The sequence below is a fragment of the Heptranchias perlo genome, chromosome 11 (assembly GCF_035084215.1).
Source record: "Heptranchias perlo isolate sHepPer1 chromosome 11, sHepPer1.hap1, whole genome shotgun sequence".
Lineage (NCBI taxonomy): Eukaryota > Metazoa > Chordata > Chondrichthyes > Hexanchiformes > Hexanchidae > Heptranchias > Heptranchias perlo.
The window spans coordinates 9,394,679-9,408,179 of NC_090335.1; the positions used below are offsets into that span (position 1 = coordinate 9,394,679).

General features: G+C 45.9%; 1 protein-coding gene across 1 annotated transcript in view; it reads left to right on the forward strand.

Moving 5' to 3' along the window:
* Positions 1–3,431: 3,431 nt before the first annotated feature.
* Positions 3,432–13,501, forward strand: part of tnfsf11 (TNF superfamily member 11) — a 54,881-nt gene continuing 44,811 nt past the window's right edge. Inside the window, exon 1 of the mRNA XM_067992271.1 lies at positions 3,432–3,564. Within this exon, the coding sequence (XP_067848372.1) occupies positions 3,502–3,564 (63 nt within the window). The 5' untranslated portion in view covers positions 3,432–3,501. The remainder of the gene's footprint in view (positions 3,565–13,501) is intronic.

The window sequence follows — 13,501 nt, forward strand, 5'->3', positions numbered from 1 at the left end:
CAATACTGAACGATGTGAAATTCCAATGGGAAGCCAAACACCGCTGTCCTGTGCCACAGCTAGACTTGCTTTCTCGTGATACTGTTGTGTCATATGAAGGTACTGAGAAGACTGCAGAACTCTGGGCAGATGTGAGCGCTGTTGGCCTTGAGCTAATGCTGACAAGACCAGATGTTGAAGATCCATCAGTTATTCTATCTGCAATGATGACAACAATGTAGCCAGACTGAATGAGAAGCCACCATGGGGGAATATGTTTCCACATGCAATATGAATGTACGGAATTGACGGGCGGGAAAGCAGGAAAATACCAGCTGGTCCATCAAGCCTGCCCCATACCTCAATATGGGTTGAGCATCATGACTAGACATTCCCCCCCCCTCCCCCCTCCCCCACCCCGCTCCACTGCCACAGCTAGTTAACAGCACAAAGGTTTTTAATGGACCATTAGATCCTATCTTCGGAAAGCCAACATTGATGGGATGGCCTTTACCTGAATGAAAACGGCACCAATGTCCTTGCAGAGAGCGTAAATAGAGCACTAGGGAGGAATAATGGCAGGGGTGGGAAAAGTCTCGGTTTGAGACTAGAGAGAGAGAGCAGGATTAATGAAACTATTGGAATAACCGTGACTGACTAGAGAAGTTAAGGATGGTATTAGATTAAAAGGAGAGGCTTACAATGTTGCCAAGAAGAGTAGGAAGCCTGAAGATTGGGAGGGTTTTAGAAACCAGCAAAGGATGACCAAGAAATTGATAAAGAGAGAGAAAATTGAATATGAGAGTAAATTAGCAAGAAATATAAAAAAAGATTGTAAAAGCTTCTACAAGTAAAAAGGAAGAGATTAGTGAAAGTAAACGTGGGTCCCTTAGAGGCAGAGACAGGAGAAATTATAATGGGGAATCAGGAAATGGCAGAGACAGTAAACAAATATTTTGCATCTGTCCTCACCGTAAAAGACACAAAAAACATACTGCAAAGAGACTGCAAAGGGATATAGACAGGTTAAATGAGTGGGCAAGAAGGTGGCAGATGGAGTATAATGTGGGGAAATGTGAAATTATCCACTTTGGCAGGAAGAATAGAAAAACAGAATTTTTTTAAAAGATGAGAGACTAAGAAATGTGGGTAGTCAGAGGGATTTGGGTGTCCTTGTACACAAATCACAGAACATTAACATGCAGGTGCAGCAAGCAATTAGGAAGGCAAATGGTATATTGGCCTTTATTATAAGGGGGTTGGAGTATAAGAGTGAGGAGGTCTTGCTGCAATTATATAGGGCTCTGGTGAGACCACATCTGGAATACTGTACAGTTTTGGTCTCCTTATCTAAGAAAGGATATACTTGCCTTAGAGGGTGTCCTAGGGAAGTTCCATTAAGACAGAATCCATACAGATAGAATTAAGAAATAGGAAAGGAAATGGTGCAATTTTCAGTGTGCACTACAGGCCACTAAACAGAGATGAGATGGAAGGGAGTATCTGCAGACAGTTCCTCAGTAGATATAAGAACAACAGGGCAATAATAGTGGATGATTTTAACTATCCCAAGATAGACTGGAATGAAGGTGATACATGTGGTCAAAGTGGGGGATGCTTTTTAGAATGCATCCAGGATTGCTTCCTAGATCAATGTGTTTGTAGTCCAACAAGCAAAGAAGCATGGCTTGATTTAGTTCTGGGAAATGAAATGGGGCAAATAGCTGATGTGAGAGCAGGAATACAATTGGGAAATAGTGACCACAACATAGGTTCGATGTAAGAATAGAAAAAGGATAATGAACAGTCAAAGATAAGGGTGCTGGACTGAAAATAGGTGAAGTTGAATGAGAGAAGAAGGGTCCTGGCCTAAATTAACTGGGCAGAGAAGTTAGATAATAGGGTAACCGAACAGCAGTGGGAAATCTTCAAACACGAGATGGATAGAGTACAAAATAAATATATTCCTGTAGGGCAAAAAGGGGCAGATCCAGCAATAGAGTTCTGTGGATAAATAGAAAGATTGAAACTAAATTGGAAGTTGTAAAGGAGGAATATGATAAAGTTAGGGCTAACAATACTCCAGCAGATCATGATGTGTGGCGAGAAAGTGTAATGGTGAGGTGAAAAGAAAGAAAGAACTTGCATTTATATAGCGACTTGCACAACCTCAGGTCGTCCCAAAATGCTTTACAGCCAATTGAGTATTTTTGAAGTGTAGTCACTTGTAATGTAGGAAACACAGCAGCCAATTGTGCACAGCAAGGTCCCACAAGCAGCAATGAGATAAATGACCAGATAATCTGTTTTAGTGATGTTGGTTGAGGGATAAATATTGACCAGGACATCGGGGAGAACTCCCCTGCTCCTCTTCGAAATAGTGCCATGACATTTTTTTACATCCATCTGAGAAGGTAGACGTGTCCTGGGTTTAACGTCTCAAACGAAAGACGGCGCCTCTGACAGTGCAGCATTCCCTCAGTGAAGAATGGATAGATAAAGGAATGCAGTAGATGTAGTGTATATCACTTTTCAGAAGCTGTTCGATAAGGTATTTCCCGAGAGGCTTGTTAGAAAAATTCAGGCCTATGGTATAAGAGGAGAAGAAGTAGCATCACTCATTTGGTAAATTCCTGGCTGGTATGTAGAAAATGAGCAAGAAGTTGAATAAACCAGCACCTTCTCCATGGCCTTTCTCTGTAAATCCAATTCCACACACAGCAGTACTCTGGCGAACTGGCCTTCTGATTTACAGATTTCTCACTTTATGTACATCTTTAGTTTCCCACTGATATTATGTACTTAAACTCCCTGTTGCTCCGAACAGCAAAGGAACAGGTCTTGGTAAATTCTGTAAGCATTGTTATGCTGTGAATATTGTTTGGTAATAGCTTAGTTCCACCCTACCTGAGCATTATTTTACTGAATGACTTCACTCTCAGCCCACTGAACTAAATGTAACGAAATGACTTAATTTCCAGTAAAACCACCTGCTGGTTGTCCGTGTCCAATCTTCTCACCTAAAAGTATCTATGAAATCTACTTATATTACAGCTCTGTGGGATTAAAGTAGGTGGCTTGCATGAAGAAAAACACCGACAGAGACCTGATGGGCCAAATGGCCTGTTTCTGCACTGTAACATCCTCTGATTCTGTCTTTAAATATTAAAGGTCTTCTGTATATCATGCACTTCCTGTTTGTGTCACACTTCCTGTCACATTTTCCCAACACACTCTGTTGATAAAACAGCCTCTGCTCTAATTCAAGACGAGCAATGCCACGGGAAGTCTGCTAGCTGTACTTTTATATCTTTCTCATTCATTGTACAAGTCTTCCAATCCATTTGATATTGTCTATGAGAACTGCATGTGCAGTGGGTTTTCCAGCTATAACACGCCACCGGTTAACACTCTGTCCCTCCTTTACAGAAAGAAATCAGTGGGATCTCTGAAGAATTCTTGCAGTGCCTGAAACTGATCTCCAATTTTAACAGTAGTGCCCCACATCTGTCAGAGTTGGACATGAAGAAGGTCTCCGAGTCTTGTTCACAACCACTGCAAGGACTGAAGCCACTTGTTAACCAGGTGAGAAGTGTAGGCTCCTGCCGCAGGCAACTTTACCAGTGCTCCTGGTTTCTAAGGTTCTTTGTTGTATAGTTTGTTCAGTGGTTCAACTGCCTCACTGTAAGAGTGCGATTGCATGCCGCTGGCTGCACTGACGTTGATCTCATCGCTGTTTTGGGCAGAGGGTCTGGCTCCTGTTCTCAGTTTGTGCTGTTGACCCTGGTGTCCTGGCCAATAGTTATTCCTCAACCAACACCACTAAATCAGATTATCTGGTCATTATCACATTGCTGTTTGTGGGATCTTGCTGTGCACAAATTGGCTGCCGTGTTTCCTACATTACATCAATGATTACACTTCAAAAAAAAAAGTACTTCGTTGGCTGTAAAGAGTTTGGGATGTCCTGAGGTCGTGAAATGTTGCTATATAAATGCAAATCTTTCTTTTTTTCGGTTATTGGTATGTGTGCAGCAGGGATTGGAGCTGAGCAGGAGTGATGGGGGCTGACATCTATTGCATGAAAGAGTGCAGTGGAGGTGAACATATTCATCATCGTGGATCAAAAATCAGCGACTTAAGTGTTTTGGCTTCTCTTTAGTTTTTTCTATTGGGCACTTACAGTGGGTGCTCAGTCAGAGTTTGGAACATCTCCTGTAACATCATACAGTTCCCCCAGCACACCATGCTCACCAGCCTCATTGAATTGATAATGCAGATTTTTAGACTGTAAAGTGCTCTTGTGTAGTAATGAAGTGAAGGGATATACTGGAGTTAGAAGGACCTGCTGAAAGGGTTAAATGAGTTAGGGTGGGAAGAGGCTCATGTGGATCATAAACGCCAGCATAGACCTGTTGGGCCGAAGGGCCTGTTTCTGTGTTGTAAAATTCTATGTAATTCTATGTGACTGCTATAAAAATGAGAAGTGATATGATCATTAACACACTAAAGATTCCTTTCACCTAAGCCTTGTTACATCCTCCAAGATGACATGCCTGGTACCTCTACCCTTTGTGCCAGGATCGGTATCCAGATACCCGAGCCAGGCAGGGCCGTTGCATTCCTGGGCACTGTTGATGATTGAGCAGACAGCCTGGCTCGCTTATAGAAACTGGAGGGGCAGACCATTGTCTGAGGGCTGGGATTCTTCCCACTTGGCTTCAGACAACCGTTGTCCTAACAGAGCATGGTGATCCTAGGGGGACAAGCAGCAGGTGTGCTGTGTTGGTACTGTGCGGTTTCAGCTGGTTAATCTCGAGCAGTGCTCCTCTGTGCCTTGAGGGGGAGGTAGGGTCCCCAAATCTTGGCTCAGCCAATCTGTACTCAAGTAGTCTGGACTCGGGTAGGTAGGGTGCGTCGCTACGGGAAGAGAGTGTGACTTTCACATTGGACAGACAGAAACTCTTCCTGTGTAAAACCATGATGTGGAGATGCCGGTGATGGACTGGGGTTGACAATTGTAAACAATTTTACAACACCAAGTTATAGTCCAGCAATTTTATTTTAAATTCACAAGCTTTCGGAGGCTTCCCCCTTCGTGTAGTTTGCTTCAGAAACTCTTAAACATGGTGATAGGTTTCCAGACACCTGGTTGACTGGAAAAAAAACATTTGTTACATGCTCTGCTTGCCACTTTAGGTACAGATTCAATGTCAGAGACATTTGTAAGAATCTAAGCCAAGAAATTGTTCAGCCAAGCTTGAGACCCCGGCTCTGAGCATCCAGAGGAGGAGGGGTGTCTGAGTTGGATTATTCCAGGGGTTGTACGACACAATGACCAATGTCTCATAGGCAGAGATTTCCTCCCCTCCGCCCCCCACACCCACCACATACACGTCTGCCGTGCAGGTTTGAGAGAGCGACCCTCGATGGTCATTATCCGAAGACCCAGCCTGCAGTATAAAAGGACCGCGAGCAGAAGCCTCCTTAACATTCAGCTGCTTCTGAGGTGTTTGTACATGAAACAGTTAATTTCTGTGAGCTCTCTTGCTGGTATCTGCAGGGACCGCTGTTTGCAAGTACTTGCCGCTTTCAGGAATTTCCGGTAAATATAGAGGGCGTGCCACTGGAGCCTCTGCAGAGCTTCGCGTTCACGGATAGCTGCAGTGGGACAAAGGGGAGAAAATGGCCCAGGTCACGCCCGATTTCTGGGTGCTGAACGAGTGTTCTGAGGGACTGCTGCATTGTCAGATGCGATATCTTTCAGATGAGAGGTTAAACTGAGGGCTCAACCCCTTGTTCAGGTGGATGGAAAAGATCTCATGGCACTATTTGAAGAAGAGCAGGGAGTTCTCCCCGGTGCCCTGGCCAATATTTATCCCTCAACCAACATCACTGAAAATGGATTACGTTCCAAAGTCAAAATGATTTGAATTTGGTGGCTTCCCTATTATAATCGATTGTATAATAGAGAAATCTTTTTTTAGAAAAAAAATTGTTCTCTAAGTGTGGGTGCTGTTGGCAAGGCTCACAAGTCACTCAGTTCGCTCAACTGAGTGACTTGGTAGGCCAGAGTCATGTGTAGACGAGAACAGGTAGGGGCAGCAAGCTCCATGCGCTGGACATTAGTGAACCAGTTGGATTTTTACAACAGTTTGGCATCTTTCATGGTCATTTTCCTGGTGCCAGCCCACAAATGACCAGATTTATTGAATTCAGTTTCACATATTGGCCATGGTGGGATTTAAACTCATCGTTATTCCAATACTGGAACCACTGGGCTACTGTACCTGTAAAAGGCTGTCTTTATTTGTTCTTTTTACAACTGAGTGACTTAGTTGGTCTACTTTGGAGGGTGGAGCATTTAAGCCCCCTCCATTCCCATACCTAGTCTTTAGCAATGCCGAATATAGGAACATAGGAACAGGAGTAGGCCATTCAGCCCCTTGTGCCTGCTCCGCCATTTGATAAGATCATGGCTGATCTGTGATCTAACTCCATATACCCGACTTTGGCCCATATCCCTTAATACCTTTGGTTGCCAAAAAGCTATCTATCTCAGATTTAAATTTAGCAATTGAGCTAGTATCAATTGCTGTTTGCAGAAGAGAGTTCCAAACTTCAACCACCCTTTGTGTGTAGAAATGTTTTCTAATCTCACTCCTGAAAGGTCTGGCTCTAATATTTAGACTGTGTCCCCTACTCCTAGAATCCCCAACCAGCAGAAATAGTTTCTCTCTATCCACCCTATCCGTTCCCCTTAATATCTTAAACTTTGATCAGATCACCCCTTAACATTTGAAACTCCAGAGAATACAATCCCAATTTGTGTAATCTCTCCTCGTAACTTAACCCTTGAAGTCTGGGTATCATTCTAGTAAACCTACGCTGCACTCCCTCCAAGGCCAACATGTCCTTCCAAAGGTGCGGTGCCCAGAACTGCTCACAGTACTCCAGGTGCGGTCTAACCAGGGTTTTGTATAGCTGCAGCATAACTTCTGCCCCCTTGTACTCCAGTCCTCTAGATATAAAGGCCAGCATTCCATTAGCCTTATTGATTATTTTCTGTACCTGTTCATGACACTTCAATGATCTATGTACCTGTACCCCTAAGTCCCTTTGGACATCCACTGTTTTTTAACTTTTTACCATTTAGAAAGTACCCTGTTCTATCCTTTTTTGATCCAAAGTTGATGACCTCGCATTTGTCTACATTGAATTCCATTTGCCATATTTTTGCCCATTCACCTAATCGATCAATATCGCTTTGTAATTTTATGTTTTCATCGACACTGCTTACAATGCCACCAATCTTTGTGATGTGGAGATGCCGGTGATGGACTGGGGTTAACAATTGTAAACAATTTTACAACACCAAGTTATAGTCCAACGATTTTATTTTTAATCCCACAAGCTTTCGGGGGCTTTCCCCTTCCTCAGGCGGTGTGGAAGTGACAATTTCGAATCCTTCGCATTTTAAGATCACATAACAAAGCCTGGTGATTACTGCCCGTTGCCAAGGCAATCACAGCGAGCAGACAGAAAGGTGTCATCTAAAAGGCCACTGAATATACAACCCCCCCAAAAAAAAAGAGAGAGAGACAGAACGAAGACAGTCAATGACCCGTTATATTAAAAACAGATAACATTTGTTCGCTGGTGGGGTTACGTGTAGTGTGACATGAACCCAAGATCCCGGTTGAGGCCGTCCTCATGGGTGCGGAACTTGGCTATTAATTTCTGCTCGACGATTTTGCGTTGTCGTGTGTCTCGAAGGCCGCCTTGGAGTATGTTTACCCGAAGGTCGGTGGCTGAATGTCCATGACTGCTGAAGTGTTCCCCGACAGGGAGAGAACCCTCCTGTTTGGCGATTGTTGCGCGGTGTCCGTTCATCCGTTGTCGCAGCGTCTGCATGGTCTCGCCAATGTACCATGCTCTGGGGCATCCTTTCCTGCAACGTATGAGGTAGACAACGTTGGCCGAGTCACAGGAGTATGAACCGTGCACCTGGTGGGTGGTGTCCTCTCGTGTGATGGTGGTATCTGTGTCGATGATCTGGCATGTCTTGCAGAGGTTACCGTGGCAGGGTTGTGTGGTGTCGTGGACGCTGTTCTCCTGAAGGCTGGGTAATTTGCTGCGAACGATGGTTTGTTTGAGGTTGGGTGGCTGTTTAAAGGCGAGTAGTGGAGGTGTGGGGATGGCCATAGCGAGGTGTTCGTCATCATTGATGACATGTTGAAGGCTGCGGAGAACATGGCGTAGTTTCTCCGCTCCGGGGAAGTACTGGACGACGAAGGGTACTCTGTTGGTTGCGTCCCGTGTTAGTCTTCTGAGGAGGTCCATGCGATTTTTCGCTGTGGCCCGTCGGAACTGTCGATCGATGAGTCGAGCATCATATCCCGTTCTTACTAGGGCGTCTTTCAGCGTCTGTAGGTGTCCATCGCGTTCCTCCTCGTCTGAGCAGACCCTGTGTATTCGCAGGGCCTGTCCATAGGGGATGGCCTCTTTGACGTGGTTAGGGTGGAAGCTGGAAAAGTGGAGCATTGTGAGATTGTCCGTGGGCTTGCGGTAGAGTGAGGTGCTGAGGTGCCCGTCTTTGATGGAGATTCGTGTGTCCAAGAAAGAAACTGATTCTGAGGAGTAGTCCATGGTGAGCTTGATGGTGGGATGGAACTTGTTGATGTTATCGTGTAGTCTCTTTAGTGATTCCTCACCGTTGGTCCATAGAAAGAAAATGTCGTCGATGTATCTGGTGTATAGTGTTGGTTGGAGGTCCTGTGCAGTGAAGAAGTCCTGCTCGAACTTGTGCATGAAAATGTTGGCGTATTGGGGTGCGGATTTGGTCCCCATGGCTGTTCCGTGTGTTTGGGTAAAGAACTGGTTATTGAAGGTGAAGACATTGTGATCCAGGATGAAGCGGATGAGTTGTAGGATGGCGTCTGGAGATTGGCTGTTGTTGGTGTTGAGTATTGATGCTGTCGCAGCGATGCCGTCATTGTGGGGGATACTGGTGTAGAGTGCCGAGACGTCCATCGTGGTGAGAAGTGTTCCTGGTTCAACAGGTCCGTGGGTACTGAGTTTTTGTAGAAAGTCTGTAGTGTCGCGACAGAAGCTGGGGGTTCCCTGCACGATGGGTTTCAGGATGCCCTCGATGTATCCAGAGAGGTTCTCACACAGGGTTCCATTGCCTGATATGATAGGACGTCCGGGTGTGTTGGCTTTGTGTATCTTTGGGAGGCAGTAGAAGTCTCCCACGCGGGGAGTACGTGGGATGAGAGTGCGTAGGATGTTTTGAAGGTCTGGATCGAAGGTCTTGATCAGTTTGTTGAGCTGATGGGTGTGTTCTTTGGTCGGGTCTGCGGGTAACCGTCTGTAGTGTTCCTGGTTGTCCAGTTGTCGGTATGCTTCTTTGCAATAGTCCGTTCTGTTCTGTATGACGATGTTGCGGTTGGTCTTGAGAGCTTTGATGGCGTTGCGTTGTGCTCGGGTGACATTCTGGACTGTCTTCCGAGTGCGGCTGGTGAATCTGGCATAGTCGCATTTCCTGACAGCTTGAGCATACATGTCAAGCTGAGGGCAGCGACCCTCTGGAGGAGTCCAGTGAGACTCTTTCCTCTTCGGTTGCTGTATCGCGGATCCCTCTGTCTGCTGTTCCGGATCGTTGATTGTCTCATTGGGTTCGCTGCTGAAATTTTGTGGTTTGTGGTAGAATTCCCGGAGCCTCATTCTCCTGATGAATTCCTCTGTGTCTGCCGCGAGACTAGTGGGGTCCATTTTGGTAGTGGGGCAGAAATTGAGTAACGCAACGCAACGCCATCAAAGCTCTCAAGACCAACCGCAACATCGTCATCAAATCAGCGGACAAAGGAGGAGCCATCGTCATACAGAACAGAACGGACTATTGCAAAGAAGCATACCGACAACTGGACAACCAGGAACACTACAGACGGTTACCCGCAGATCCGACCAAAGAACACACCCATCAGCTCAACAAACTGATCAAGACCTTCGAACCAGACCTTCAAAACATCCTACGCACTCTCATCCCACGTACTCCCCGCGTGGGAGACTTCTACTGCTTCCCAAAGATACACAAAGCCAACACACCCGGACGTCCTATCGTATCAGGCAATGGAACCCTGTGTGAGAACCTCTCTGGATACATCCTGAAACCCATCGTGCAGGGAACCCCCAGCTTCTGTCGCGACACTACAGACTTCCTACAAAAACTCAGTACCCACGGACCTGTTGAACCAGGAACACTTCTCACCACGATGGACGTCTCGGCACTCTACACCAGTATCCCCCACGATGACGGCATCGCTGCGACAGCATCAATACTCAACACCAACAACAGCCAATCTCCAGACGCCATCCTACAACTCATCCGCTTCATCCTGGATCACAATGTCTTCACCTTCAATAACCAGTTCTTTACCCAAACACACGGAACAGCCATGGGGACCAAATCCGCACCCCAATACGCCAACATTTTCATGCACAAGTTCGAGCACGATTTCTTCACTGCACAGGACCTCCAACCAACGCTATACACCAGATACATCGACGACATTTTCTTTCTATGGACCCACGGTGAGGAATCACTAATGAGACTACACGATAACATCAACAAGTTCCATCCCACCATCAAGCTCACCATGGACTACTCCTCAGAATCAGTTTCTTTCTTGGACACACGAATCTCCATCAAAGACGGGCACCTCAGCACCTCACTCTACCGCAAGCCCACGGACAATCTCACAATGCTCCACTTTTCCAGCTTCCACCCTAACCACGTCAAAGAGGCCATCCCCTATGGACAGGCCCTGCGAATACACAGGGTCTGCTCAGACGAGGAGGAACGCGATGGACACCTACAGACGCTGAAAGACGCCCTAGTAAGAACGGGATATGATGCTCGACTCATCGATCGACAGTTCCGACGGGCCACAGCGAAAAATCGCGTAGACCTCCTCAGAAGACTAACACGGGACGCAACCAACAGAGTACCCTTCATCGTCCAGTACTTCCCCGGAGCGGAGAAACTACGCCATGTTCTCCGCAGCCTTCAACATGTCATCAATGATGACGAACACCTCGCTATGGCCATCCCCACACCTCCACTACTCGCCTTTAAACAGCCACCCAACCTCAAACAAACCATCGTTCGCAGCAAATTACCCAGCCTTCAGGAGAACAGCGTCCACGACACCACACAACCCTGCCACGGTAACCTCTGCAAGACATGCCAGATCATCGACACAGATACCACCATCACACGAGAGGACACCACCCACCAGGTGCACGGTTCATACTCCTGTGACTCGGCCAACGTTGTCTACCTCATACGTTGCAGGAAAGGATGCCCCAGAGCATGGTACATTGGCGAGACCATGCAGACGCTGCGACAACGGATGAACGGACACCGCGCAACAATCGCCAAACAGGAGGGTTCTCTCCCTGTCGGGGAACACTTCAGCAGTCATGGACATTCAGCCACCGACCTTCGGGTAAATATACTCCAAGGCGGCCTTCGAGACACACGACAACGCAAAATCGTCGAGCAGAAATTAATAGCCAAGTTCCACACCCATGAGGACGGCCTCAACCGGGATCTTGGGTTCATGTCACACTATACGTAACCCCACCAGCGAACAAATGTTATCTGTTTTTAATATAACGGGTCATTGACTGTCTTCGTTCTGTCTCTCTTTTTTTTTGGGGGGTTGTATATTCAGTGGCCTTTTAGATGACACCTTTCTGTCTGCTCACTGTGATTGCCTTGGCAACGGGCAGTAATCACCAGGCTTTGTTATGTGATCTTAAAATGCGAAGGATTCGAAATTGTCACTTCCACACCGCCTGAAGAAGGGGAAAGCCCCCGAAAGCTTGTGGGATTAAAAATAAAATCGTTGGACTATAACTTGGTGTTGTAAAATTGTTTACAACCAATCTTTGTGTCATCGGCAAACTTAGATATGAGGCTTTCTATGCCTTCATTTAAATCGTTAATAAATATTGTGAATAATTGAGGCCCAAAGACAGATCCCTGCGGGACTCCACTAGTCACATCCTGCCAATGTGAGTACCTACCCATTATCCCTACTCTCTGTCGCCTTTCGCTCAGCCAACTTAGAATCATAGAAGTTACAACATGGAAACAGGCCCTTCGGCCCAACATGTCCATGTCGCCCAGTTTATACCACTAAGCTAGTCCCAATTGCCTGCACTTGGCCCATATCCCTCTATACCCATCTTACCCATGTAACTGTCCAAATGCTTTTTAAAAGACAAAATTGTACCCGCCTCTACTACTGCCTCTGGCAGCTCTTTCCAGACACTCACCACCCTTTGAGTGAAAAAATTGCCCCTCTGGACCCTTTTGTATCTCTCCCCTCTCACCTTAAATCTATGTCCCCTCGTTATAGACTCCCCTACCTTTGGGGAAAGATTTTGACTATCGACCTTATCTATGCCCCTCATTATTATCCTAACCAAGTCCGTACTTTTCCCTCAATTCCACGGGCTTCTATCTGGGACACACAGACATCCCTTGCACCCAGTGTTGCTCGGGGATAAATTAATCCTGTGATGTGTTTCCTTCATTTGCATGGGGTTATAATATGCCCCAACCCTAACCCAATGAGAATTTTGATGGGCAGAAAAAGAATCAGGGACCTGGTGTGACCGGGGCCCACCTTAGTTTGAGCCCTTGCCTGCCCACACTTGGATGTTCTATTATGCCGAAGTTTTGGGGCCTCGATATTTTTATATATTTCTTTGTGGGCATTTCTAGGTTATAACAAGTTTTAAAACATTTTCTTTACTTTCTGGAAGGATCTGTCTGGAGGAAATACACATCTTGATTGATGTGCTAATTGACTATTCGAAGGGGCCAGTTGGTACTGAAGAGGTAGATTGCTAAACAAGTCTTGCTGCTATTATCGATGTGAGCCAGCCCAATGTGCAGAAAGGCTGTGTCTCTTGGTTGCTTTCTTTCACAGCGGTAAACATCAAATCAGGGAAACCAGTTGGGCGGTTTCTGTGCCTCTCATCGCCCCCTTTGATTGGCAGTGTGGCTTCATTGGGAAGGTCACCTTTGTATTATCTTCTTTTGTCCTAGTTTGGACTTCAAAGCATAGGAGTGTAATTGGTGCCCCGTATTAAATTTTCTTACTGAAACTCTGCTTCACCAGCCAGTGAACAAGTCAGGGCTAGTAGAACACTCGTGAGTATCTGATTTCACGTGCAAACTTTACATCGTGTATTTTGGTCCAAACTAAGGCTATTACTTCTGAAATCTGGGACAGCATTAAGATGTTTTATTGTTTTGAAACAAATTCTGTAAGCTAGAAATGCTGTCTGTTGTTTCGAAGTAAGTATTGACACCACTGTGTCAGCCAATGAGTTGGAGGCGAGGCAGGACTTATGGCAGAACTCACAGTCTATCTTACAGCAAACAGTCTATCTTACAGCAAACAGTCTATCTTACAGCAAACAGTCTATCTTACAGCAAACAGTC